Here is a 26,898-nt window from a genome sequence, read left to right as displayed (position 1 = left end):
CCAATGGAGATGCTCCTACAGGCTACAGCTATTTAACTGAGGAGAGACTGGACTCAGTGGTGACATGATGAGACCTATTACTGAATAACTATGATCTGTGACAGCTTCTCCTGTCTGGGAGTTATTACCCAGGGAACACCAGTCTGTCTGCCCCAGAGAAGTCTAGCCTTCCAAGACTGCCAATGCTGCCACGTGGCTAGTCAAGGCCCCACCATTATAATCATGTAGTCTGGACAAAGGGAAATAGATTGGAGGAGTGAATGAGGAGCTTGTCTGCTAAATATAATCACCGTCCTACAATATGAATACAGGTATGTTTAAAGGTACATTCAAAACCCCAAAATACTAAATAAATGTTTATTAATAGTACAAAGCCCTCAATCATACTGATTAGTAATAGAACAAATAATAAGACTGCAAACAAACTTCAAATGAGCCCATTATGGGTTCATGGGATTGCACTCACACTCTGAAGCAAGTGACACGATGGTACTACAGTGCCTTCAGAAAGTTTTCAGACCCTTTACTCAGTACTTTGTTGAAGCACCTTTAACAGCGATTACAGCATTGGGTCATTAGATTACTTGTTGGTTATCACTGCATTGTCGGAACTAGAAGCACAAGCATTTCGCTACACTCGCATTAACATCTGCTAACCATGTGTATGTGACAAATAAAATTTGATTTGATTTTGATTTGATTTTGATCTTGGGTATGACGTTACAAGGTTGGCATACCTGTAAATTGGGGAGTTTCTCCCATTCTTCTCCGCAGATCCTCTCAAGCCCTGTCAGGTTGGATGGGGAGCATCGCTACACAGCTATTTCAGGTCTCTCCAGAGATGTTTGAATGGGTTCAAGTCCAGGCTCTGGCTGGGCCAATCGAGGGCATTCAGAGACTTGTCCCGCATGGTCTTGGCTGTGTGCTTAGGATTGTTGTCCTGTTGGAAGGTGAACCTTCACCCCAGTCTATGGTCCTGAGCAATCTGGAGCAGGTTTTCATCAAGGATCTCCCTATACTTTGCTCTGTTCATCTTTCCCTCGATCCTGACTATTCTCCCAGTCCCTGTTACCAAAAAACATCCTCACAGCATGATGCTGCCACCACCATGCTTCACCGTAGGGGTGGTGCCAGGTGTCCTCCAGACATGATGCTTGGCATCTTGGTTTCATCAGACCAGAGAATCTTGTTTCTCATGGTCTGAAAGTCTTTATGTGCCTTTTGGTAAACTCCAAGCGGGCTGTCATGTGCCTTGTACTCAGGAGTTGCTTCCATCTGGCCATTCTACCATAAAGGCCTGATTGGGGAAGTGCTGCAGAGATGGTTGTCCTTCTGGAAGGTTCTCCCAGCTACACAGAGGAAATCTAGAGCTCTGTCAGTGTCCATCGGGTTTTTGGTCACCTCCCTGACCAAGGCTCATCTCCCACGATTGCTCAGTTTGGCCGGGTGGCAGCTCTAGGACGAGTCTTTATGGTTCCAAACTTCTTACATTTAAGAAGGATGGAGGCCAATGTGTTCTTGGGGACCTTCAATGCTGCAGATTTTTATTTAATTTAATTCATTTTAGAATAAGGCTGTAGCGTAACAAAATATTGAAAAAGTCATTGGTTTTGAATACTTTCTGAAGGCACTGTATATTCAATTCTCAGACAACTGTGGCCTCTAGTGGATTGCTTCAGTACTCTTTTCCACTGCAATAAGATAGAGGCTATTATGCACTCAGTGAAATTGCATATGTACACAATAACACTTTAGATCTCATGTCACTTGTAAAAAACAATATATTTAGTTCATATTGCAATAGTAAATTAAATTAAATCATATTAATTTATAAAGCCCTTTCAATATCAGCAATTGTCATAAAGTGCTTATGTTTTCTCCAGATCCAAACATTGTAATCCCTGTTTTCATAAGTGACAAATCTTAACCGGGATTCTTGAAAGTCGGGACAATCCTTTTTCTACAGGGAACCTGTATTTTTATAGTTTAAATTTTTTTATTTTGTTGCATTATTTGAGCTTAAAAAATACATTAAGTAGAATTTTACAAGGGCAAATATTTGCTTTTGGAATTGTCCAATTATTTGAAATATGGTTCATATACATGCCAGCTCTATGCTCAGAAATGCCCTTATCCAGAGCAAAGAATCTAAATGTCAAACTCTACAATTAAAAAAACTGGCAATAATAAATACTAACTGAAAAAAGATTGCATGTAGTTTCTTCCAATGGCCCGCTCTGACTTTAAAGACTATTTCTTTCAAAACTAGGATTTCTAAAAAATTGTGTCCGGAGATTTGACTAAAATCCTAAATGAATCAGAAATGAGCTGAGTCAGTTACACCACAAGGACCCCCTTCTTCATGTCCTCAGTACATGTAATGCAACAAGACAACTCATGATCTGTAAAGTTCTCTACTTCTGATAGATTTAAACAAACAGTATTGAAATCACCATTGTCACAACCATAAACTGTTGACTCCATCTGTCTGATAGATTAAGATAGGACATGATATAATTAGGTTTTAGAGCCTTAAAGCAACTGAGGAAAAACTTGTATATCACTTGAATGAAGAACAAAAATAAAAGATGTCAACTCTATAAAACATTAACTCTAAAGTCAACTCCGTCAGAGTGCTGAAAGATCTGATAAAACAGTTATATTTTTATTGTTTTCAAATAAATCATTTTCTATATTTTACAAATGCTTGTACTAAAGGCAAGCACAAATATGTCTGCTTTGAGTGTCCGTTGTCAACTCCATCAGTGCCTTATCAACTCACTGATGACTAACCCTTTAATAAGATCGATCTTTTAGTCAATATTTAGAAAAAATATTTTAACCTTGTTGCAACATATGCTTAAACTACTGATGTATTTGCTGTGGTAGATCCTAGGGATAATGTTAGCTTTCTAAATGTTGTTTTATGTTCTGAATCTAGAAACACATGCAAAAAAACTAACAAAAAACATGCAAACACGAAATTAGCCCTGGTGCATTATATAGCACTATAAAATAAAACAATGAAGACGTTTGGAGATTTGTATTACAATTTTTGAATAATCTAATGTTACAATTAAACAATCAAGGCCTTTATTAAACGCTTGTTCAACAATAAATGTAAAAATGGAATGCCTTTTATTGTGTCTGACAGAGTTGACTTAGTTGCATTTTATGAAACACTTAAAGGGGCGGCAGCGTAGCCTAGTGGTTAGACTAGTAACAGGTTGGACTAGTAACCGGAAGGTTGCAAGTTCAAACCCCCGAGCTGACAAGGTACAAATCTGTCGTTCTGCCCCTGAACAGGCAGTTAACTCACTGTTCCTAGGCTGTCATTGAAAATAAGAATTTGTTCTGAACTGACTTGCATACCTTAAATAAAGGTATACATTTTAAAAAATAAAATAAAAAAAGTATTAGGAGGTGTGATAGCTGAAACTTCTGTTAATATTATCAAATATATTTGTGAAAATAAATTTTGATTATCTCGTCTTTTTATGAATCCCTGAACTACACCTGATAAGAATAATCTTCTAAGTAGTCATCGGACACCACTTGTCTGTTGTGCTTTGTTTGCTTGATGTTATATGAGGTCAGCTTGCTAGCTGCTCTCCTCGCTATGGTGATGATCAGAACAACAACCACGACTGTCAAAGTGAAGCCCAGCAGAACTCCCAGGACTATTGTCGCCACTTTCCAGCCTGCTCCTGGGGCCATTGATATCTGGGAAACTCCTACAAAGAACAGACAGATGTTTGGTCAATGTCTATCAGTAACTATTGAAAGGACAATATTAGATAAGCAGCATCCCACACAAAATTAAATAGAAGAAATTTGTGAAACCACAAACTGAGTCACATACATTAATTCAACAAAACAAACACAATCATCATGTAATGCCAATTCTTTTTCTTTAAATCCTATGTTTTAAACATACTTTTCAAGGTAGCTATGGCGGAGTTGTCCAAGTGTTTGCGGATTGTGTCCTGCAGAGCAGCCTGGAGAGTTCTTTCATCAGCGGTAGTATTCCCATTATAACCGCACATCATCCTGACCACCACACTACCTCTCTGGAAGCCCACCACTGTCATGTCAAAGGATGAATCTGACAGAACAAACCGCATTCTGGGGACAACCTGGAAACATTTTTTATAGTAAAGTAGACGTCTATTTATAAAAGTACTTATGGAAAAGAAACCATAGTGTTTTAAGATGACATTTGTAAGACATCACAATAATTACAAATTAGGGAGTGTATGTGCATACAGTTTTTATGATCTTTGTAGAGGCATATGCCCAAGCATCGCTCCCTGGGTCGTGCAGAGAGGAGTTGAAGATCCAAGAGTTGAATTCTGCTGTTAATTTGAAAACCTTCCTCACTGTAGGAGGGAAGCAGAGAGAGTTGTTATAATAAGCTGTAGGTCAGTCAGAGGCACAAATAGGCTTCAGTATTACAGATTCATCTTTCTCTGAAGACAGTATGTGTAACGACGTTCGTCTGTTGAAGGAAGAGAGTCGGACCGAAATGCAGCGTGTTTGTTACTCATGATCTTTAATGAAGAAAACGAAACGATACATGAAATAACTAAATACAAAAACAACAAACGGAACATGAAACCTATTACAGCCTATCTGGTGAAACTACACAAAGACAGGAACAATCACCCACGAAATACAAAGCGAAACTCAGACTGCCTAAATATGGTTCCCAATCAGAGACAACGAGAATCACCTGACTGATTGAGAATCGCCTCAGGCAGCCAAGCCTATACAACACCCCTAATCAGCCGCGATCCCAAATACTACAAACCCCAATACGAAAAACAACATATAAACCCATGTCACACCCTGGCCTACCCAAACATATAACAAAAACACAAAATACAATGACCAAGGCGTGACAGAACCCCCCCCCTAAGGTGCGGACTCCCGGACGCACCTCAAAAGCATAGGGAGGGTCCGGGTGGGCGTCTGTCCATGGTGGCGGTTCCGGCTCGGGACGTGGACCCCACTCCATTAATGTCCTTGTTCCTCCCCTTCGCGTCCTGGGATAATCCACCCTCTCCGCCGACCATGGCCTAATAGTCCTCACCCAGATCCCCACATAACTGAGGAACAGCTCGTGACTGAGGGGCAGCTCGGGACAGAGGGGCAGCTCGGGACAGAGGGGCAGCTCGGGACCGAAGCAGCCCGGGACTGAGGGGCAGCCCGGGACTGAGGGGAAGCCCAGTACTGAGAGGAAGCCCAGTACTGAGAGGAAACCCAGTACTGAGAGGAAGCCCAGTACTGAGAGGAAGCCCAGTACTGAGAGGAAGCCCAGTACTGAGATGAAGCTCAGGCAGGTAGTAGGCTCCGGTAAATCCTGGCTGGCTGGCGGAACTGGAAGATTCAGGTTGACAAGCAGATCTGGAAGATTCTGGTTGTCTGGCAGATCTGGAAGAGACTGGTTGTCTGGCAGATCTGGAAGAGACTGGTTGTCGGGCAGATCTGGAAGAGACTGGTTGTCTGGCAGATCTGGAAGAGACTGGTTGTCTGGCAGATCTGGAAGAGACTGGTTGTCTGGCAGATCTGGAAGAGACTGGTTGTCTGGCAGATCTGGAAGAGACTGGTTGTCTGGCGGCACTGGCGGCGCTGGGCAGACTGGGAGCACTGGCGGCGCTGGGCAGACTGGCGGCGCTGGGCAGACTGGGAGCACTGGCGGCGCGGGCAGACTGGGAGCACTGGCGGCGCTGGGCAGACTGGGAGCACTGGCGGCGCTGGGCAGACTGGGAGCACTGGCGGCGCTGGGCAGACTGGCGGCACTGGCGGCGCTGGGCAGACGGGAGACTCCGGCAGCGCAGGAGAGGAGAAAGGCTCTGGCTGCGCTAAACAAGCGGGAGACTCCGACAGCGCAGGAGAGGAGAAAAGCGCTGGCTGCGCTGAACAGGCGAGGCGCACTGGAGGCCTGGTGCGTGGTGCTGGAACTGGTGGTATTGGATCGAGGACACGCACAGGAAGCCTGGTGCGGGGAGCTGCTACCGGAGGACTGGTGTGTGGAGGTGGCTCTGGATAGACCGGACCGTGCAGGCGCACTGGAGCTCTTGAGCACAGAGCCTGCCCAAGCTTACCTGGCTCGATGCCCACACTAGCCCGGCCAATAGGAAGGGCTGGTATGTGCCGCACCTGGCTCTGCACCCGCACTGGAAACACCGTGCGCTCCATAGCATAACACGGTGCCTGCCCGGTCTTTCTAGCCCAACGGTGTGCACAGGGAGTTTGCGCAGGTCTCCTACCTGGCATAACCATACTCCCTTCTAGCCACCCCCCAATAATTTTTTGGGGCTGCTTTTCGGGCTTCCAACCGCGTCGCCGTGCTGCCTCCTCATACCAGCGCCTCTCCGCTTTATCCACAGCTCTCTACACTGGCTTCCTGTCAAAGCAAGGGCTGATTTCAAGGTTTTACTGCTAACCTACAAAGCATTACATGGGCTTGCTCCTACCTACCTCTCTGATTTGGTCCTGCCGTACATACCTACACGTACGCTACGGTCACAAGACGCAGGCCTCCTAATTGTCCCTAGAATTTCTAAGCAAACAGCTGGAGGCAGGGCTTTCTCCTATAGAGCTCCATTTTTATGGAACGGTCTGCCTACCCATGTCAGAGACGCAAACTCGGTCTCAACCTTTAAGTCTTTACTGAAAACTCATCTCTTCAGTGGGTCATATGATTGAGTGTAGTCTGGCCCAGGAGTGGGAAGGTGAACGGAAAGGCTCTGGAGCAACGAACCGCCCTTGCTGTCTCTGCCTGGCCGGTTCCCCTCTTTCCACTGGGATTCTCTGCCTCTAACCCTGTTACGGGGCTGAGTCACTGGCTTGCTGGGGCTCTCTCGTGCCGTCCCTGGGGGGGTGCGTCACCTGGGTGGGTTGATTCACTGTTGTGGTCGGCCTGTCTGGGTTCCCCCCCCTTGGGTTGTACCGTGTCGGAGATCTTTGTGGGCTATACTCGGCCTTGTCTCAGGATGGTAAGTTGGTGGTTGAAGATTTCCCTCTAGTGGTGTGGGGGCTGTGCTTTGGCAAAGTGGGTGGGGTTATATCCTTCCTGTTTGGCCCTGTCCGGGGTGTCCTCGGATGGGGCCACAGTGTCTCCTGACCCCTCCTGTCTCAGCCTCCAGTATTTATGCTGCAGTAGTTTATGTGTCGGGGGCTAGGGTCAGTTTGTTTATCTGGAGTACTTCTCCTGTCCTATTCAGGTGTCCTGTGTGAATCTAAGTGTGCGTTCTCTAATTCTCTCCTTCTCTCTTTCTTTCTCTCTCTCGGAGGACCTGAGCCCTAGGACCATGCCCCAGGACTACCTGACATGATGACTCCTTGCTGTCCCCAGTCCACCTGGCCATGCTGCTGCTCCAGTTTCAACTGGCCTGGGCCCTAGGACCATGTCCCAGGACTACCTGACATGAGGACTCCTTGCTGTCCCCAGTCCACCTGGCCATGCTCCTGCTCCAGTTTCAACTGTTCTGCCTTACTATTATTCAACCATGCTGGTCATTTATGAACATTTGAACATCTTGGCCACGTTCTGTTATAATCTCCACCCGGCACAGCCAGAAGAGGACTGGCCACCCCACATATGCTCTCTCTAATTCTCTCTTTCTTTCTCTCTCTCGGAGGACCTGAGCCCTAGGACCGTGCCCCAGGACTACCTGACATGATGGCTCCTTGCTGTCCCCAGTCCACCTGACTGTGCTGCTGCTCCAGTTTCAACTGTTCTGCCTTATTATTATTTGACCATGCTGGTCATTTATGAACATTTGAACATCTTGGTCATGTTCTGTTATAATCTCTACCCGGCACAGCCAGAAGAGGACTGGCCACCCCACATAGCCCGGTTCCTCTCTAGGTTTCTTCCTAGGTTTTGGCCTTTCTAGGGAGTTTTTCCTAGCCACCGTGCTTTTACACCTGCATTGTTTGCTGTTTGGGGTTTTAGGCTGGGTTTCTGTACAGCACTTTGAGATATCAGCTGATGTACGAAGGGCTATATAAATAAATTTGATTTGATTTGATTTGATCTATTTCTTCCTTGGGACGGCGATATTCTCCAGGCTGAGCCCAGGGTCCTTTTCCGTCTAATATCATCTCCCAAGACCAGAAGTCCTTATATTGCTGCTCCTCACAATTAACAGGGAGAGTAGGCTCAGGTCTGACTCCTGACTCAGCCACTCTCTCTCTGCGCTCTCCCCCAATAAATATTTGGGGGTTACTTTCGGATTTCGCTCTGCGTCGCCGTGTTTTCCTTTTTGACTCCATTCGCCTGTAGCCCTCTTCGCACTGCTGAAGCGAATCCCAGGCGGGCGCCTGCACTCTCTCTGGGTCGGCCGCCCACCTGTCGATTTTTTCCCACGTCGTATACTCCATGCCTCTATCGTCCATAACGTCCTCCTTTCGCTCCTGCCAGTTTACACGCTGCTCGGTCCGTGAGTGGTGGGTGATTCTTCCTGTCTCTGTGTTGTAGTCACCAGATAGGCTGTAATTAGTTTCACGTTCCGTTCTGTTGTTTTTGTATTTAGTATCAGTTATTTCATGTACCGTGTTTTCTTTCATTAAAGTCATGAGTAACCAACACGCTGCATTTCGGTCCGACTCTCTTCCTTCAACAGACGAACGCCGTTACAGTATGTGATATCTGAAGAATTGGTATGATTTCGTAACTTACATGAGCAGAGAAACTTGGATGGAAGACATAGATTTTGGGATGAGCAAATGTCCTTTTCTTGATCAAAACAGTCGACAGGATCTATAGTGGGCACATTTTGATGGAATGAAGATGTAATGCAATGTATGTGTAAGATACACAAGTAAGGAATTGATACAGATACAATTGAGGCAGAGGACATTAGTGTACCTTTGCATAGCTTCCCAGGATTAACAGGATTCTGATCTATCAAACCAGGATAGCAGCTACATTCATGGCTACCTCCAGGACCAACCACACACTGAGCACATGATGAACACAAGCCTTTACATGGATCTGCACCTGGAGAGATATTTCCTACAAAACAGTGAGTGCAATAGTGGTAAATACTGCTTAAATGGATGTACTTAATAGTGTATTACAGGGTAATAACATACGTTCTTCCACTGGTAGTTACTCTTGTATAAGGTACTTATTTCATGTAAAGTGTGGCCCACATTTCAAGCAACAAAGTTTTCTTACTCTTGCAGTCAGTACCCGGTACGGTTGGGTTTTTGTCGTAGAATCCTGCCTTACATTCACATGAATGTGAGGGTCCCTCTCTGACACAGCTGGCATTTTTTGAGCATGTGTAATCGCCTCGTTGGCAGACATCTGCCTCTGTAATATAGTAAAAATGAAGTCACTAAAGGCCACTAAATACACACGGTGATATGATAACGTCCTTAAATTTAGTTAGTCCTTGAATATTTATTAAAAAAATATTTTGATTGATTCACTAGCACAGAAAAGATCATTGTATGTAGTCATTGGAATTCAAAAACCTTTGACTGAGGTGAAATTCAGATCTACTCCGAGTTCAGATAATTTCAGCGCATTAATGACACTGTTCTGCACGTCAGAGGTTGACAGTTTAACCTCCAGAGCAGTGACCAGATCAAAGTCAACGATCACACTTCCTCTGTGAACACCTGTCACAACCACCACCATTTCTTTAGCCCTGGTAAGGTCCTGGTATGCTTTTGGGAGATTGTTTTCAACCTTTAAAGAAATATGTATGTTTAAATCATACAAGGTTGTATTATATTACCTAAATTAGAAAGCAATTATAAAAAATGCTTAATGAATATTTACCTGCATGGTAAAATTGGCCACAAAGTCTTTGTAAAGTTTGCTGGATTGATTTGAATAATCAGACAAAAACTCTCTGCCTGGAATTCGAGTGGAAGATTCATAGACCTTTCCAGCTTTTGGAGAGAAAAGATAAAGATGTAACAAAACAAATGTGATGTTTGCACAAAATGTCCTTTTGCACTAATTTGATCTATAATTGTTTTAAATGCAAAAGTATGCTCTTAGTGAATTCAAGGAGATTACTTGAACAAGAGTTGACATACCAGTGATTATGTCTCTTGAAATGTTTTTCTTGATGTAGCAGGATAAGTACTCAATAATCAGAGTGTATATGGTTCCAGGAGTAAGGTTTGAGAAAACAGCTTTGGTGGCCGAGGTCTCAATCTGAGTTGTTTTGGAATTAGATGCCAGCTTCACCTTGTACTGTATCTGCTGATCCAGGGTAATACCAGTCCAACTCACACTGATTAACTTACTGGTGACATCCTCCAGCCTGATGACATTCAACAGAGTATCTGGCACTGAAAACAAATGACAATAAAAATCAAATAATGCAGTGTATTTACAGCAATATATTCACACATTTCAATAGTCTTTGGTATCCATTTGTAAGTTTTAAAAAACATTACATCTTTACAATCATATCATCTTATGATGGTTTTTGAGAATAAGTGAAAATAATCTTACTGCATTCTGCAACAGTGGTTTTGATTGTTGTCACCAAAGTAGTGTCTCTGGATGTTAGTCCTAGTGAAGGGGTGGACGGTGTAGATACTGCTACAACTGCTGAGGTATCTGTACCTGTTAACACTGTAGTAGTACCACTTGTTGATGACATTATTAGTCTTAGAGTGGTGGCCTCACTTGTGGCTGTTGATGGAGAAGTGGGAGTTGTGGGATCACTTGAAGTGACTGTTGATGTAATATCATTTGAAGAGGGTGTTGATATCAAGAGAGTAGTGTCAACACTTGAGTTCTCTGTCGATGTAGTTGAGGGAGAGATGGTATCACTTGAAGTGAAAGGTAATGTTGAGGGAGAGGTGGCGTCACTTGAAGTGACTGTATATTGCAAGGGAGATGTGGAAGTGACACTACTTGAAGTGACAATAGATGTAGTTGAGGGAGTGGTGGTATCATTTGAAGTGAAAGTTGATATAGTGGTGGCATTACTTGATGTGACATTCGATGTAGAAGAAGATGTGCCATCACTTGAAATAAACATTGATGTAGTTGAAGGAGGGGTGTTATGACTTGAAGAGACTATCGATGCAGTGGTAGCAACCCTTGAAGTGACTGTTGATGTTGAGTTAGAGGTGTCATCACTAGCTGTGACTGTCAATGTAGTTGAGGGAGAGGTAGCATCACTTAAAGTGACTGTCGATGTAGTGGTAGCATCATTTGAAGTGACTGTTGATGTAGTGGTGGAATCACTTGAGGCGACTGTTGATGTCGAGGGAGAGGTGGCATCACTTGAAGTAACTGTTAGTGTCGAGGGAGTGGTGGCATCACTTGAAGTGACTGTTGATGTATTGGTGGCATCACTTGAAGTGACTATTGATGTCGAGGTAGTGGTGGCATCGCTTGAAGTGACTGTCGATGTAGTGGTAGCATCACTAGCAGGGACTGTTGATGTCGAGGGAGAGGTGGCATTTCTTGAAGTGACTGTTAACGTTGAGGTAATGGTGGCATCACTTGAAGGGACTGTTAATGTAGTGGTAGCATCACTTAAAGTGACTGTTGATGTTGTGGAGGCATCACTTGAAGTGACTGTTGATGTAGTGTTGGCATCACTTGAAGTGACTGTTGAAGTCGAGTGAGAGGTGGTATCACTTGAAGATACTGTCGATGTAGTGGTGGCATCACTTGAAGTGACTGTTGAAGTCGAGGGAGAGGTGGTATCACTTGAAGATACTGTCGATGTAGTGGTAGTATCACCTGAACTGACTGTTGCTGTCGTGGTAGTATCACTTGAACTGACTGTTGATGTCGAGGGAGAGGTGGCATCACTTGAAGTGACTGTTAATGTCGAGGTAGTGGTGGGATCACTTGAAGGGACTGTCGATGTAGTGGTAGTATCACTTGAACTGACTGTTGATGTATTTGAGGGAGAGGTTGCATCACTTAAAGTGACTGTTGATGTTGAGGGAGTGGTGGCATCACTTGAAGTGACTGTCAATGTAGTGGTAGCATCACTTGAAGTAACTGTTGATGTGTTGGTGGCATCACTTGAAGTGACTGTTAAACTCGAAGGAGTGGAGGCATCACTTGATGTGACTGTCAATGTAGTGGTAGCATCACTTGAAGTGACTGTTGATGTCGAGGGAGAGGTGGCATTTCTGGAAGTGACTGTTGATGTATTGGTGGCATCACTTGCAGTGACTGTTGATGTAGTGGTAGCATCACTAGCAGTGACTGTTGATGTCGAGGGAGAGGTGGCATTTCTTGAAGTGACTGTTAACGTTGAGGTAATGGTGGCATCACTTGAAGGGACTGTTAATGTAGTGGTAGCATCACTTAAAGTGACTGTTGATGTTGTGGAGGCATCACTTGAAGTGACTGTTGATGTAGTGTTGGCATCACTTGAAGTGACTGGTGAAGTCGAGGGAGAGGTGGTATCACTTGAAGATACTGTCGATGTAGTGGTAGTATCACCTGAACTGACTGTTGCTGTCGTGGTAGTATCACTTGAACTGACTGTTGATGTTGAGGGAGTGGTGGCATCACTTGAAGAGACTGTCGATGTATTGGTGGCATCACTTGAAGTGACTGTTGATGTCGAGGGAGAGGTGGCATTTCTTGAAGTGACTGTTAATGTCGAGGTAGTGGTGGGATCACTTGAAGGGACTGTCGATGTAGTGGTAGTATCACTTGAACTGACTGTTGATGTAGTTGAGGGAGAGGTTGCATCACTTAAAGTGACTGTTGATGTTGAGGGAGTGGTGGCATCACTTGAAGTGACTGTCAATGTAGTGGTAGCATCACTTGAAGTAACTGTTGATGTGTTGGTGGCATCACTTGAAGTGACTGTTGATGTCGAAGGAGTGGAGGCATCACTTGTAGAGACTGTCGATGTATTGGTGGCATTTCTTGAAGTGACTGTTAATGCCGAGGTAGTGGTGGGATCAATTGAAGGGACTGTCGATGTAGTGGTAGCATCACTTGAAGTGACTGTTGATGTAGGGGTGGCATCACTTGAAGTGACTGTTAAAGTCGAAGGAGTGGAGGCATCACTTGATGTGACTGTCAATGTAGTGGTAGCATCACTTGAAGTGACTGTTGATGTCGAGGGAGAGGTGGCATTTCTGGAAGTGACTGTTAATGTCGAGGTAGTGGTGGGATCACTTGAAGTGACTGCTGAAGTCGAAGGAGTGGAGGCATCACTTGTAGAGACTGTCAATGAGTTGGTGGCATCACTTGAAAATACTGTTGATGTCGAGGGAGAGGTGGCATCACTTGAAGAGACAATTGATGTAGGCAAGGAAGCGGTGGGATCACTTGAAGTGACTGTTGATGTCCAGGTAAAGGTGGCATCACTTGAAGTGACTGTTGAAGTCGATGGAGTGGAAGCAACACTTGTAGAGACTGTCGATGTAGGCGAGGAAGCGGTGGGATCACTTGAAGTGACTGTTGATGTCCAGGTAAAGGTGGCGTCACTTGAAGTGACTGTTGATGTCCAGGTAAAGGTGGCATCACTTGAAGTGAATGTTAATGTCGAGGGAGAGGTGGCATCACTTGAAGATACTGACGATGTAGTGGTAGATTCACTTGAAATGACTGTTGCTGTAGTGGTAGTATCACTTGAAGTGACTGTTGATGTAGTGGTAGCATCACTTGAAGTGACTGTTGATGTAGTGGTGGCATCACTTGAAGTGACTGTTGAAGTCGAAGGAGTGGAAGCATCACTTGTAGAGACTGTTGATGTATTGGTGGCATCACTTGAAGTGACTGTTGATGTCGAGGGAGATGTGGCATTACTTGAAGTGACTGTTAATGTCGAGGGAGTGGTGGTATCACTTGAAGGGACTGTCGATGTAGTGGTAGCATCACTTGAAGAGACTGTCAATGTAGTGGTATCATCATTTAATGTTACTGTCAATGTATTGGGGGCATCACTTGAAGTGACTGTTGATGTCGAGGTAAAGGTGGCATCACTTGAAGAGACTGTCAATGTAGTGGTATCATCATTTAATGTTACTGTCAATGTATTGGGGGCATCACTTGAAGTGACTGTTGATGTCGAGGTAAAGGTGGCATCACTTGAAGTGACTGTTGATGTCAAAGGAGAGGTGGGATCACTTGAAGTGACTGTTGATGTCAAAGGAGAGGTGGGATCACTTGAAGTGACTGTTGATGTCCAGGTAAAGGTGGCGTCACTTGAAGTGACTGTTGATGTCCAGGTAAAGGTGGCATCACTTGAAGTGACTGTTGATGTCAAAGGAGAGGTGGCATCACTTGAAGTGAATGTTAATGTTGAGGGAGAGGTGGGATCACTTGAAGTGACTGTTGATGTCAAAGGAGAGGTGGGATCACTTGAAGTGACTGTTGATGTCAAAGGAGAGGTGGGATCACTTGAAGTGACTGTTGATGTCAAAGGAGAGGTGGGATCACTTGAAGTGACTGTTGATGTCAAAGGAGAGGTGGGATCACTTGAAGTGACTGTCGATGTAGGCGAGGAAGCGGTGGGATCACTTGAAGTGACTGTTGATGTCCAGGTAAAGGTGGCGTCACTTGAAGTGAATGTTAATGTCGAGGGAGAGGTGGCATCACTTGAAGATACTGACAATGTAGTGGTAGATTCACTTGAAATGACTGTTGCTGTAGTGGTAGTATCACTTGAAGTGACTGTTGATGTAGTGGTAGCATCACTTGAAGTGACTGTTGATGTAGTGGTGGCATCACTTGAAGTGACTGTTGATGTAGTGGTGGCATCACTTGAAGTGACTGTTGAAGTCAAAGGAGTGGAAGCATCACTTGTAGAGACTGTTGATGTATTGGTGGCATCACTTGAAGTGACTGTTGATGTCGAGAGAGATGTGGCATTACTTGAAGTGACTGTTAATGTCGAGGGAGTGGTGGTATCACTTGAAGGGACTGTCGATGTAGTGGTAGCATCACTTGAAGAGACTGTCAATGTAGTGGTATCATCATTTAATGTTACTGTCAATGTATTGGGGGCATCACTTGAAGTGACTGTTGATGTCGAGGTAGTGGTGGGATCACTTGAAGTGACTGTCAATGTAGTGGTAGTATCACCTGAAGTGACTGTTGATGTCCAGGGAGACGTGGCATTTCTTGAAGTGACTCTTGATGTTGAGGGTGTGGTGCTATCACTTGAAGTGACTGTTGATGTATTAGTGTCATCACTTGAAGTGATTGTTGATGTCGAAGGAGTGGAGGCATCACTTGTAGAGACTGTCGATGTATTGGTGGCATTTCTTGAAGTGACTGTTGATGTTGAGGTAGTGGTGGGATCAATTGAAGGGACTGTTGATGTAGATGAGGGAGTGGTGGCATGACTTGAAGTGGTTTCTGAGGGAGTGGTGGAATCGCTTGAAATGACTGTTAATGTCGATGTAGTAGTGGTGGCATCTCTTGAAGTTGATGTCGATGCAGTTGAGGGATTGGTGGCATCACTTGAAGTGACTGTTGAGGCACTGGTGGCAACATTTGAAGTGGTTGTTGATGTAGTATCGTCTGAAGTGACTATCGATGTAGTTGAGTGAGAGGTGGCATCACTTGAAGTGAAGATTGATGTCGAGGGAGAGGTGGCATCACTTGAAGTGACTGTTGAGGGAGTGGTGGGATTGCTTGAAGTGAATGTAGAAGGAGTGGTGGCATCACTTGAAGTGAAGATTGATGTCGAGGGAGAGGTGGCAACACTTGAAGTGACAGTTGAGGGAGTGGTGGGATTGCTTGAAGTGACTGTAGAAGGAGTGGTGGCATCACTTGAAGAGACTGTTGATGTTGATGCAGTAGCGGTGGCATGACTTGAAGTGACTGTTGAGTGAGTGGTGGCACCACTTGAAGTGAATGTTGATGTAGTTGAGGAAGAGGTTGCATCACCTGAAGTGGGTGTCCATGTGGCATTTTCTGAAGTTACTATCAGTGTAGTTGAGGGAGTGATGGCATCACTTGAAGTGACTGTTGAGGCAGTGGTGGCATCACTTGACCTGACTGTCAACGTAGTTGAGGGAATTCTGTCCACAGTTAATGTTACTGTCGGTGTAGTAGTGGTGGCATCACCTGAAGTGACTGTTGACAAAGTGGTGGTAAAACTGGAACTGACTGTTGATGTACTTGAGGGAGTGGTGGCATCACTTGAAGTTAAAGTTGATGTAGTTGAGGAAGAGGTGGCATCACCTGAAGTGACTGTTGACAGAGTGGTGGCAAAACTGGAACTGACTGTTGATGTACTTGAGGGAGTGGTGGCATCACTTGAAGTGGGTGTTGATGTAGTTGAGGGAATGATGGCAGCATTTGAAGTTACTCTTGGTGTAGTCGTGGTGGCATCACCTGAAGTGACCGTTGATGTAGTTGAGAAAGAGGTGGCATCACTTGAAGTGACTGTCAATGTACTTGAGGGTGTGGTGGCATCACTTGAAGTGGGTGTTGATGGAGTATCGTCCAAAGTGACTGTCGATGTAGTTGAGTGAGAGGTGGCATTATTTGAAGTGAATATGGATGTTGATGGAGTAGCGGTGGCATCACTTGAAGCTACTGTTGAGGGAGTGGTGGCATCAATTGAAGTAAATATTGATGTCGAGAGAGAGGTGCCATCACTTGTAGTGAATATTAATGTTAAGGGATTGGTTGCATCACTTGAAGTGAATACTGATGTCGAGGGAGAGGTGCCATTACTTGAAGTGAATATTGATGTTGAGGGAGTGGTGGCATCACTTGAAGTGAATGCTGATGTTGATGTAGTAGTGGTGGCATCACTTGAAGTGACTATTGATGTAGATGAGGGAGTGGTGGCATCATTTGAAGTTGATGTCGATGCAGTTGAGGGACTGGTGGCATCACTTGAAGAGACTGCTGATGTTGATATAGTAGCGGTGGCATCACTTGAAGAGACTGTTGATGTTGAGGGAGAGATGGCATCACTTGAACTGAATGCTGAAATTGATGTTGTAGCGGTGGCATGACTTGAAGTGGTTTCTGAGGGAGTGGTGGAATCGCTTGAAATGACTGTTAATGTCGATGTAGTAGTGGTGGCATCTCTTGAAGTTGATGTCGATGTAGTTGAGGGATTGGTGGCATCACTTGGATTTACTGTTGAAGCAATGGTGGCAACATTTGAAGTGGTTGTTGATGTAGTATCGTCTGAAGTGACTATCGATGTAGTTGAGTGAGAGTTGGCATCACTTGAAGTGAAGATTGATGTCGAGGGAGAGGTGGCATCACTTGAAGTGAGTGTTGAGGGAGTGGTGGGATTGCTTGAAGTGACTGTAGAAGGAGTGGTGGCATCACTTGAAGTGAAGATTGATGTCGAGGGAGAGGTGGCAACACTTGAAGTGACTGTTGAGGGAGTGGTGGGATTGCTTGAAGTGACTGTAGAAGGAGTGGTGGCATCACTTGAAGAGACTGCTGATGTTGATGCAGTAGCGGTGGCATCACTTGAAGCTACTGTTGAGTGACTGGTGGCACCACTTGAAGTGAATGTTGATGTAGTTGAGGAAGAGCTTGCATCACCTGAAGTGGGTGTCCATGTGGCATTTTCTGAAGTTACTATCAGTGTAGTTGAGGGAGTGATGGCATCACTTGAAGTGACTGTTGAGGCAGTGGTGGCAACATTTGAAGTGGTTGTTGATGTAGTATCGTCTGAAGTGACTATCGATGTAGTTGAGTGAGAGTTGGCATCACTTGAAGTGAAGATTGATGTCGAGGGAGAGGTGGCATCACTTGAAGTGAGTGTTGAGGGAGTGGTGGGATTGCTTGAAGTGACTGTAGAAGGAGTGGTGGCATCACTTGAAGTGAAGATTGATGTCGAGGGAGAGGTGGCAACACTTGAAGTGACTGTTGAGGGAGTGGTGGGATTGCTTGAAGTGACTGTAGATGGAGTGGTGGCATCACTTGAAGAGACTGCTGATGTTGATGCAGTAGTGGTGGCATCACTTGAAGCTACTGTTGAGTGAGTGGTGGCACCACTTGAAGTGAATGTTGATGTAGTTGAGGAAGAGGTTGCATCACCTGAAGTGGGTGTCCATGTGGCATTTTCTGAAGTTACTATCAGTGTAGTTGAGGGAGTGATAGCATCACTTGAAGTGAATGTTGAGGCAGTGGTGGCATCACTTGACCTGACTGTCAACGTAGTTGAGGGAATTCTGTCCACAGTTAATGTTACTGTCGGTGTAGTAGTGGTGGCATCACCTGAAGTGACTGTTGACAGAGTGGTGGTTAAACTGGAACTGACTGTCGATGTACTTGAGGGAGTGGTGGCATCACTTGAAGTGGGTGTTGATGTAGTTGAGAAAGAGGTGGCATCGCTTGAAGAGACTGTTGATGTCGAGGGAGAGTTGGCATCACTTGAACTGAATGCTGATGTTGATGTAGTAGTGGTGGCATCACTTGAAGTAACTATTGATGTAGATGAGGGAGTGGTGGCATGACTTGAAGTGGTTTCTGAGGGAGTGGTGGAATCGCTTGAAATGACTGTTAATGTCGATGTAGCAGTGGTGGCATCTCTTGAAGTTGATGTCGATGCAGTTGAGGGATTGGTGGCATCACTTGGAGTGACTGTTGAAGCAGTGGTGTCATGACTTGACCTGACTGTCAATGTAGTTGAGGGAATTCTGTCCACAGTTAATGTTACTGTTGGTGTAGTAGTGGTGGTATCACTTGAAGTTAAAGTTGATGTAGTTGAGGAAGAGGTGGCATCACCTGAAGTGACTGTTGACAGAGTGGTGGTAAAAATGGAACTGACTGTCGATGTACTTGAGGGATTGGTGGCATCACTTGACCTGACTGTCGACGTAGTTGAGGGAATTCTGTCCACAGTTAATGTTACTGTCGGTGTAGTAGTGGTGGTATCACTTGAAGTTAAAGTTGATGTAGTTGAGGGAGTGGTGGCATCACTTGAAGTGGGTGTTGATGTAGTTGAGGGAATGATGGCAGCATTTGAAGTTACTCTTGGTGTAGTCGTGGTGGCATCACCTGAAGTGACCGTTGATGTAGTTGAGAAAGAGGTGGAATCACTTGAAGTGACTGTTGACAGAGTGGTGGCAACACTTGAACTGACTGTCAATGTACTTGAGGGTGTGGTGGCATCACTTGAAGTGGGTGTTGATGTAGTATCGTCCGAAGTGACTGTCGATGTAGTTGAGTGAGAGGTGGCATTATTTGAAGTGAATATTGATGTCGAGGGAGTGGTGGCATCACTTGAAGAGACTGCTTTTGTTGATGTAGTAGCGGTGGCATCACTTGAAGCTACTGTTGAGGGAGTGGTGGCATCAGTTGAAGTAAATATTGATATCGATAGAGAGGTGCCATCACTTGTAGTGAATATTGATGTTAAGGGAGAGGTGGCATCACTTGAAGTGAATGCTGAAGTTGATGTAGTAGCTTTGGCACCACTTGAAGTGAATGTTGACGGAACAGTGTTATCGCTTGAAGTCACTGCTGATGTAGATGAGGGAGTGGTGACAACATTTGAAGTTGATGTCGATTCAGTTGAGGGATTGGTGGCATCACTTGAAGAGACTGCTGATGTTGATGCAGTAGCGGTGTCATCACTTGAAGTGACTGTTGAGTGAGTGGTGGCACCACTTGAAGTGAATGTTGATGTAGTTGAGGAAGAGGTTGCATCACCTGAAGTGGGTGTCCATGTGGCATTTTCTGAAGTTACTATCAGTGTAGTTGAGGGAGTGATGGCATCACTTGAAGTGACTGTTGAGGCAGTGGTGGCAACATTTGAAGTGGTTGTTGATGTAGTATCGTCTGAAGTGACTATCGATGTAGTTGAGTGAGAGTTGGCATCACTTGAAGTGAAGATTGATGTCGAGGGAGAGGTGGCATCACTTGAAGTGAGTGTTGAGGGAGTGGTGGGATTGCTTGAAGTGACTGTAGAAGGAGTGGTGGCATCACTTGAAGTGAAGATTGATGTCGAGGGAGAGGTGACAACACTTGAAGTGACTGTTGAGGGAGTGGTGGGATTGCTTGAAGTGACTGTAGAAGGAGTGGTGGCATCACTTGAAGAGACTGCTGATGTTGATGCAGTAGCGGTGGCATCACTTGAAGCTACTGTTGAGTGAGTGGTGGCACCACTTGAAGTGAATGTTGATGTAGTTGAGGAAGAGGTTGCATCACCTGAAGTGGGTGTCCATGTGGCATTTTCTGAAGTTACTATCAGTGTAGTTGAGGGAGTGATAGCATCACTTGAAGTGAATGTTGAGGCAGTGGTGTCATCACTTGACCTGACTGTCAACGTAGTTGAGGGAATTCTGTCCACAGTTAATGTTACTGTCGGTGTAGTAGTGGTGGCATCACCTGAAGTGACTGTTGACAGAGTGGTGGTTAAACTGGAACTGACTGTCGATGTACTTGAGGGAGTGGTGGCATCACTTGAAGTGGGTGTTGATGTAGTTGAGAAAGAGGTGGCATCGCTTGAAGAGACTGTTGATGTCGAGGGAGAGTTGGCATCACTTGAACTAAATGCTGATGTTGATGTAGTAGTGGTGGCATCACTTGAAGTAACTATTGATGTAGATGAGGGAGTGGTGGCATGTCTTGAAGTGGTTTCTGAGGGAGTGGTGGAATCGCTTGAAATGACTGTTAATGTCGTTGTAGCAGTGGTGGCATCTCTTGAAGTTGATGTCGATGCGGTTGAGGGATTGGTGGCATCACTTGGAGTGACTGTTGAAGCAGTGGTGTCATCACTTGACCTGACTGTCAATGTAGTTGAGGGAATTCTGTCCACAGTTAATGTTACTGTTGGTGTAGTAGTGGTGGTATCACTTGAAGTTGAAGTTGATGTAGTTGAGGAAGAGGTGGCATCACCTGAAGTGACTGTTGACAGAGTGGTGGTAAAAATGGAACTGACTGTCGATGTACTTGAGGGATTGGTGGCATCACTTGACCTGACTGTCGACGTAGTTGAGGGAATTCTGTCCACAGTTAATGTTACTGTTGGTGTAGTAGTGGTGGTATCACTTGAAGTTGAAGTTGATGTAGTTGAGGAAGAGGTGGCATCACCTGAAGTGACTGTTGACAGAGTGGTGGTAAAAATGGAACTGACTGTCGATGTACTTGAGGGATTGGTGGCATCACTTGACCTGACTGTCGACGTAGTTGAGGGAATTCTGTCCACAGTTAATGTTACTGTCGGTGTAGTAGTGGTGGTATCACTTGAAGTTAAAGTTGATGTAGTTGAGGGAGTGGTGGCATCACTTGAAGTGGGTGTTGATGTAGTATCGTCCGAAGTGACTGTCGATGTAGTTGAGTGAGAGGTGGCATTATTTGAAGTGAATATTGATTTCGAGGGAGTGGTGGCATCACTTGAAGAGACTGCTTTTGTTGATGTACTAGCGGTGGCATCACTTGAAGCTACTGTTGAGGGAGTGGTGGCATCAGTTGAAGTAAATATTGATGTCGATAGAGAGGTGCCATCACTTGTAGTGAATATTGATGTTAAGGGAGAGTTGGCATCACTTGAAGTGAATGCTGAAGTTGATGTAGTAGCTTTGGCACCACTTGAAGTGAATGTTGACGGAACAGTGTTATCGCTTGAAGTGACTGCTGATGTAGATGAGGGAGTGGTGACATCATTTGAAGTTGATGTCGATTCAGTTGAGGGATTGGTGGCATCACTTGAAGAGACTGCTGATGTTGATGCAGTAGCGGTGGCATCACTTGAAGTGACTGTTGAGTGAGTGGTGGCACCACTTGAAGTGAATGTTGATGTAGTTGAGGAAGAGGTTGCATCACCTGAAGTGGGTGTCCATGTGGCATTTTCTGAAGTTACTATCAGTGTAGTTGAGGGAGTGATGGCATCACTTGAAGTGACTGTTGAGGCAGTGGTGGCAACATTTGAAGTGGTTGTTGATGTAGTATCGTCTGAAGTGACTATCGATGTAGTTGAGTGAGAGTTGGCATCACTTGAAGTGAAGATTGATGTCGAGGGAGAGGTGGCAACACTTGAAGTGACTGTTGAGAGAGTGCTGCCATCACTTGAAGTGACTGTTGATGTCGAGGGAGAGATGGCATCACTTGAACTGAATGCTGATGTTGATGTAGTAGCGGTGGCATCACTTGAAGTGACTATTGATGTAAATGAGGGAGTGGTGGCATCATTTGAAGTTGATGTAGATGCAGTTGAGGGACTGGTGGCATCACGTGAAGTGACTGCTGATGTGTATGTAATAGTGGTGTTAGGAATTGAAGTGACTGTTAATGTCGATGTAGCAGTGGTGGCATCTCTTGAAGTTGATGTTGATGTAGTTGAGGGAATGGTGGCATCACTTGGATTTACTGTTGATGTCGAGGGAGAGATGGCATCACTTGAACTGAATGCTGATGTAGTAGCGGTGGCACCACTTGAAGTGGCTTTTGAGGGAGTGGTGGAATCGCTTGAAATGACTGTTAATGTCGGTGTAGTAGTGGTGGCATCATTTGAAGTTGATGTCGTTGCAGTTGAGGGATTGGTGGCATCACTTGAAGTGAATATTGATGTCGAGGGAGAGGTGCCATTACTTGAAGTGAATATTGATGTTGAGGGAGTGGTGGCATCACTTGAAGTGAATGCTGATGTTGATGTAGTAGTGGTGGCATCACTTGAAGTGACTATTGATGTAGATGAGGGAGTGGTGGCATCATTTGAAGTTGATGTAGATGCAGTTGAGGGACTGGTGGCATCACTTGAAGAGACTGCTGATGTTGATATAGTAGCGGTGGCATCACTTGAAGAGACTGTTGATGTCGAGGGAGAGATGGCATCACTTGAACTGAATGCTGATGCTGATGTAGTAGCGGTGGCACCACTTGAAGTAAATGTTGAAGGAACAGTGTTATCGCTTGAAGTGACTGCTGATGTTGATGTAGTAGTGGTGGCATCTCTTGAAGTTGATGTCCATGCAGTTGAGGGATTGGTGGCATCACTTGGAGTGACTGTTGAGGGAGTGGTTACATCACTTGAAGAGACTGCTTTTGTTGATGTAGTAGCGGTGGCATCACTTGAATCTACTGTTGAGGGAGGGGTGGCATCATTTGAAGTAAATATTGATGTCGAGAGAGAGGTGCCATCACTTGAAGTGAATATTGATGTTAAGGGAGAGGTGCCATCACTTGAAGAGACTGTTGAGGGAGTGCTGCCATCACTTGAAGTGACTGTTGATGTCGAGGGAGAGATGGCATCACTTGAACTGAATGCTGATGTTGATGTAGTAGCGGTGGTACCACTTGAAGTGAATGTTGAAGGAACAGTGTTATTGCTTGAAGTGACTGCTGATGTAGATGAGGGAGTGGTGGCATCATTTGAAGTTGATGTCGATGCAGTTGAGGAGAGATGGCATCACTTGAACTGAATGCTGATGCTGATGTAGTAGCGGTGGCACCACTTGAAGTAAATGTTGAAGGAACAGTGTTATCGCTTGAAGTGACTGCTGATGTTGATGTAGTAGTGGTGGCATCACTTGAAGTGACTATTGATGTAGATGAGGGAGTGGTGGCATCATTTGACGTTGATGTCGATGCAGTTGAGGGACTGGTGGCATCACTTGAAGAGACTGCTGATGTTGATATAGTAGCGGTGGCATCACTTGAAGAGACTGTTGAGGAGAGATGGTATCACTTGAACTGAATGCTGATGCTGATGTAGTAGTGGTGGCATCTCTTGAAGTTGATGTCCATGCAGTTGAGGGATTGGTGGCATCACTTGGAGTGACTGTTGAGGGAGTGGTTACATCACTTGAAGAGACTACTGAAATTGATGTTGTAGCTGAGGCATGACTTGAAGCTAATTTTGAAAGAGCGGTGGCATTGTTTGAAGTGACTGCTGATGTTGATGTAGCAGTGGTGGCATCTCTTGATGTTGATGTTGATGTAGTTGAGGGATTGGTGGCATCACTTGGAGTGACTGTTGAAGCAGTGGTGTCATCACTTGAAGTGACTGTCAATGTCGTTGAAGGAATTGTGGCCACAGTTAATATTAATGTCGGTGTAGTAGTGGTGGTAACACTTGAAGTGAAAGTCAATGTAGTTGAGGGAGAGGTGGCATCACTCGAAGTGACTGTTGAGGGAGTGGTGGCACCACTTGAAGTGAATGTTGATGTAGTTGAGGAAGAGGTTGCATCACCTGAAGTGGGTGTCCATGTGGCATTTTCTGAAGTTACTATCAGTGTAGTTGAGGGAGTGATGGCATCACTTGAAGTGACTGTTGAGGCAGTGGTGGCAACATTTGAAGTGGTTGTTGATGTAGTATCGTCTGAAGTGACTATCGATGTAGTTGAGTGAGAGTTGGCATCACTTGAAGTGAAGATTGATGTCGAGGAGAGGTGGCATCACTTGAAGTGAGTGTTGAGGGAGTGGTGGGATTGCTTGAAGTGAATGTAGAAGGAGTGGTGGCATCACTTGAAGTGAAGATTGATGTCGAGGAGAGAGGTGGCAACACTTGAAGTGACTGTTGAGGGAGTGGTGGGATTGCTTGAAGTGACTGTTGAGGCAGTGGTGGCATCACTGACCTGACTGTCCATGTAGTTGAGGGCATTCTGTCCACAGTTAATGTTACTGTTGGTGTAGTAGTGGTGGTATCACTTGAAGTTAAAGTTGATGTAGTTGAGGGAGTGGTGGCATCACTTGAAGTGGGTGTTGATGTAGTATCGTCCGAAGTGACTGTCGATGTAGTTGAGTGAGAGGTGGCATTATTTGAAGTGAATATTGATGTCGAGGGAGTGGTGGCATCACTTGAAGAGACTGCTTTTGTTGATGTACTAGCGGTGGCATCACTTGAAGCTAATGTTGAGGGAGTGGTGGCATCAGTTGAAGTAAATATTGATGTCGATAGAGAGGTGCCATCACTTGTAGTGAATATTGATGTTAAGGGAGAGTTGGCATCACTTGAAGTGAATGCTGAAGTTGATGTAGTAGCTTTGGCACCACTTGAAGTGAATGTTGACGGAACAGTGTTATCGCTTGAAGTGACTGCTGATGTAGATGAGGGAGTGGTGACATCATTTGAAGTTGATGTCGATTCAGTTGAGGGATTGGTGGCATCACTTGAAGAGACTGCTGATGTTGATGCAGTAGCGGTGGCATCACTTGAAGTGACTGTTGAGTGAGTGGTGGCACCACTTGAAGTGAATGTTGATGTAGTTGAGGAAGAGGTTGCATCACCTGAAGTGGGTGTCCATGTGGCATTTTCTGAAGTTACTATCAGTGTAGTTGAGGGAGTGATGGCATCACTTGAAGTGACTGTTGAGGCAGTGGTGGCAACATTTGAAGTGGTTGTTGATGTAGTATCGTCTGAAGTGACTATCGATGTAGTTGAGTGAGAGTTGGCATCACTTGAAGTGAAGATTGATGTCGAGGGAGAGGTGGCATCACTTGAAGTGAGTGTTGAGGGAGTGGTGGGATTGCTTGAAGTGAATGTAGAAGGAGTGGTGGCATCACTTGAAGTGAAGATTGATGTCGAGGGAGAGGTGCCATTACTTGAAGTGAATATTGATGTTGAGGGAGTGGTGGCATCACTTGAAGTGAATGCTGATGTTGATGTAGTAGTGGTGGCATCACTTGAAGTGACTATTGATGTAGATGAGGGAGTGGTGGCATCATTTGAAGTTGATGTAGATGCAGTTGAGGGACTGGTGGCATCACTTGAAGAGACTGCTGATGTTGATATAGTAGCGGTGGCATCACTTGAAGAGACTGTTGATGTCGAGGGAGAGATGGCATCACTTGAACTGAATGCTGATGCTGATGTAGTAGCGGTGGCACCACTTGAAGTAAATGTTGAAGGAACAGTGTTATCGCTTGAAGTGACTGCTGATGTTGATGTAGTAGTGGTGGCATCTCTTGAAGTTGATGTCCATGCAGTTGAGGGATTGGTGGCATCACTTGGAGTGACTGTTGAGGGAGTGGTTACATCACTTGAAGAGACTGCTTTTGTTGATGTAGTAGCGGTGGCATCACTTGAATCTACTGTTGAGGGAGGGGTGGCATCATTTGAAGTAAATATTGATGTCGAGAGAGAGGTGCCATCACTTGAAGTGAATATTGATGTTAAGGGAGAGGTGCCATCACTTGAAGAGACTGTTGAGGGAGTGCTGCCATCACTTGAAGTGACTGTTGATGTCGAGGGAGAGATGGCATCACTTGAACTGAATGCTGATGTTGATGTAGTAGCGGTGGTACCACTTGAAGTGAATGTTGAAGGAACAGTGTTATTGCTTGAAGTGACTGCTGATGTAGATGAGGGAGTGGTGGCATCATTTGAAGTTGATGTCGATGCAGTTGAGGGAGAGATGGCATCACTTGAACTGAATGCTGATGCTGATGTAGTAGCGGTGGCACCACTTGAAGTAAATGTTGAAGGAACAGTGTTATCGCTTGAAGTGACTGCTGATGTTGATGTAGTAGTGGTGGCATCACTTGAAGTGACTATTGATGTAGATGAGGGAGTGGTGGCATCATTTGACGTTGATGTCGATGCAGTTGAGGGACTGGTGGCATCACTTGAAGAGACTGCTGATGTTGATATAGTAGCGGTGGCATCACTTGAAGAGACTGTTGAGGGAGAGATGGTATCACTTGAACTGAATGCTGATGCTGATGTAGTAGTGGTGGCATCTCTTGAAGTTGATGTCCATGCAGTTGAGGGATTGGTGGCATCACTTGGAGTGACTGTTGAGGGAGTGGTTACATCACTTGAAGAGACTACTGAAATTGATGTTGTAGCTGAGGCATGACTTGAAGCTAATTTTGAAAGAGCGGTGGCATTGTTTGAAGTGACTGCTGATGTTGATGTAGCAGTGGTGGCATCTCTTGATGTTGATGTTGATGTAGTTGAGGGATTGGTGGCATCACTTGGAGTGACTGTTGAAGCAGTGGTGTCATCACTTGAAGTGACTGTCAATGTCGTTGAAGGAATTGTGGCCACAGTTAATATT

General features: G+C 45.0%; 1 protein-coding gene across 1 annotated transcript; it reads right to left on the bottom strand.

Annotated features, from left to right (window-relative positions):
• Window positions 1-1,552: 1,552 nt before the first annotated feature.
• LOC123992274 (mucin-22-like) lies at window positions 1,553-26,598 on the bottom strand. The gene is made up of 11 exons (XM_046293443.1): window positions 26,540-26,598; window positions 10,490-14,529; window positions 10,066-10,323; window positions 9,803-9,915; window positions 9,493-9,709; window positions 9,191-9,328; window positions 8,879-9,025; window positions 8,690-8,770; window positions 4,267-4,379; window positions 3,938-4,136; window positions 1,553-3,734 (listed from the first exon to the last, which is right to left on the bottom strand). The coding sequence occupies exons 1-11, from the start codon at window positions 26,596-26,598 to the stop codon at window positions 3,511-3,513; spliced, it is 5,589 nt and encodes a 1,862-aa protein (XP_046149399.1). The 3' UTR covers window positions 1,553-3,510.
• Window positions 26,599-26,898: the final 300 nt, after the last annotated feature.

This window comes from Oncorhynchus gorbuscha, linkage group LG13, assembly GCF_021184085.1.
Source record: "Oncorhynchus gorbuscha isolate QuinsamMale2020 ecotype Even-year linkage group LG13, OgorEven_v1.0, whole genome shotgun sequence".
NCBI lineage: Eukaryota > Metazoa > Chordata > Actinopteri > Salmoniformes > Salmonidae > Oncorhynchus > Oncorhynchus gorbuscha.
Note: the sequence above shows the minus strand (reverse complement) of the source record. Positions and strands in the feature narration are given on the sequence as shown.

Excerpts from the sequence above, each read along its gene's own strand:
- LOC123992274 (XM_046293443.1), bottom strand. The coding sequence starts at position 26,598 with ATGGACATCAACTTCAAGAGATGCCACCACTACTACATCAGCATCAGC. Across the intron at positions 9,329-9,492 it reads GAATTTCACCTCAGTCAAAG|AGGCAGATGTCTGCCAACGA; the intron begins GTTTTTGAATTC and ends ACTATATTACAG. Across the intron at positions 4,137-4,266 it reads CTACAAAGATCATAAAAACT|GTTGTCCCCAGAATGCGGTT; the intron begins GTATGCACATAC and ends AAATGTTTCCAG.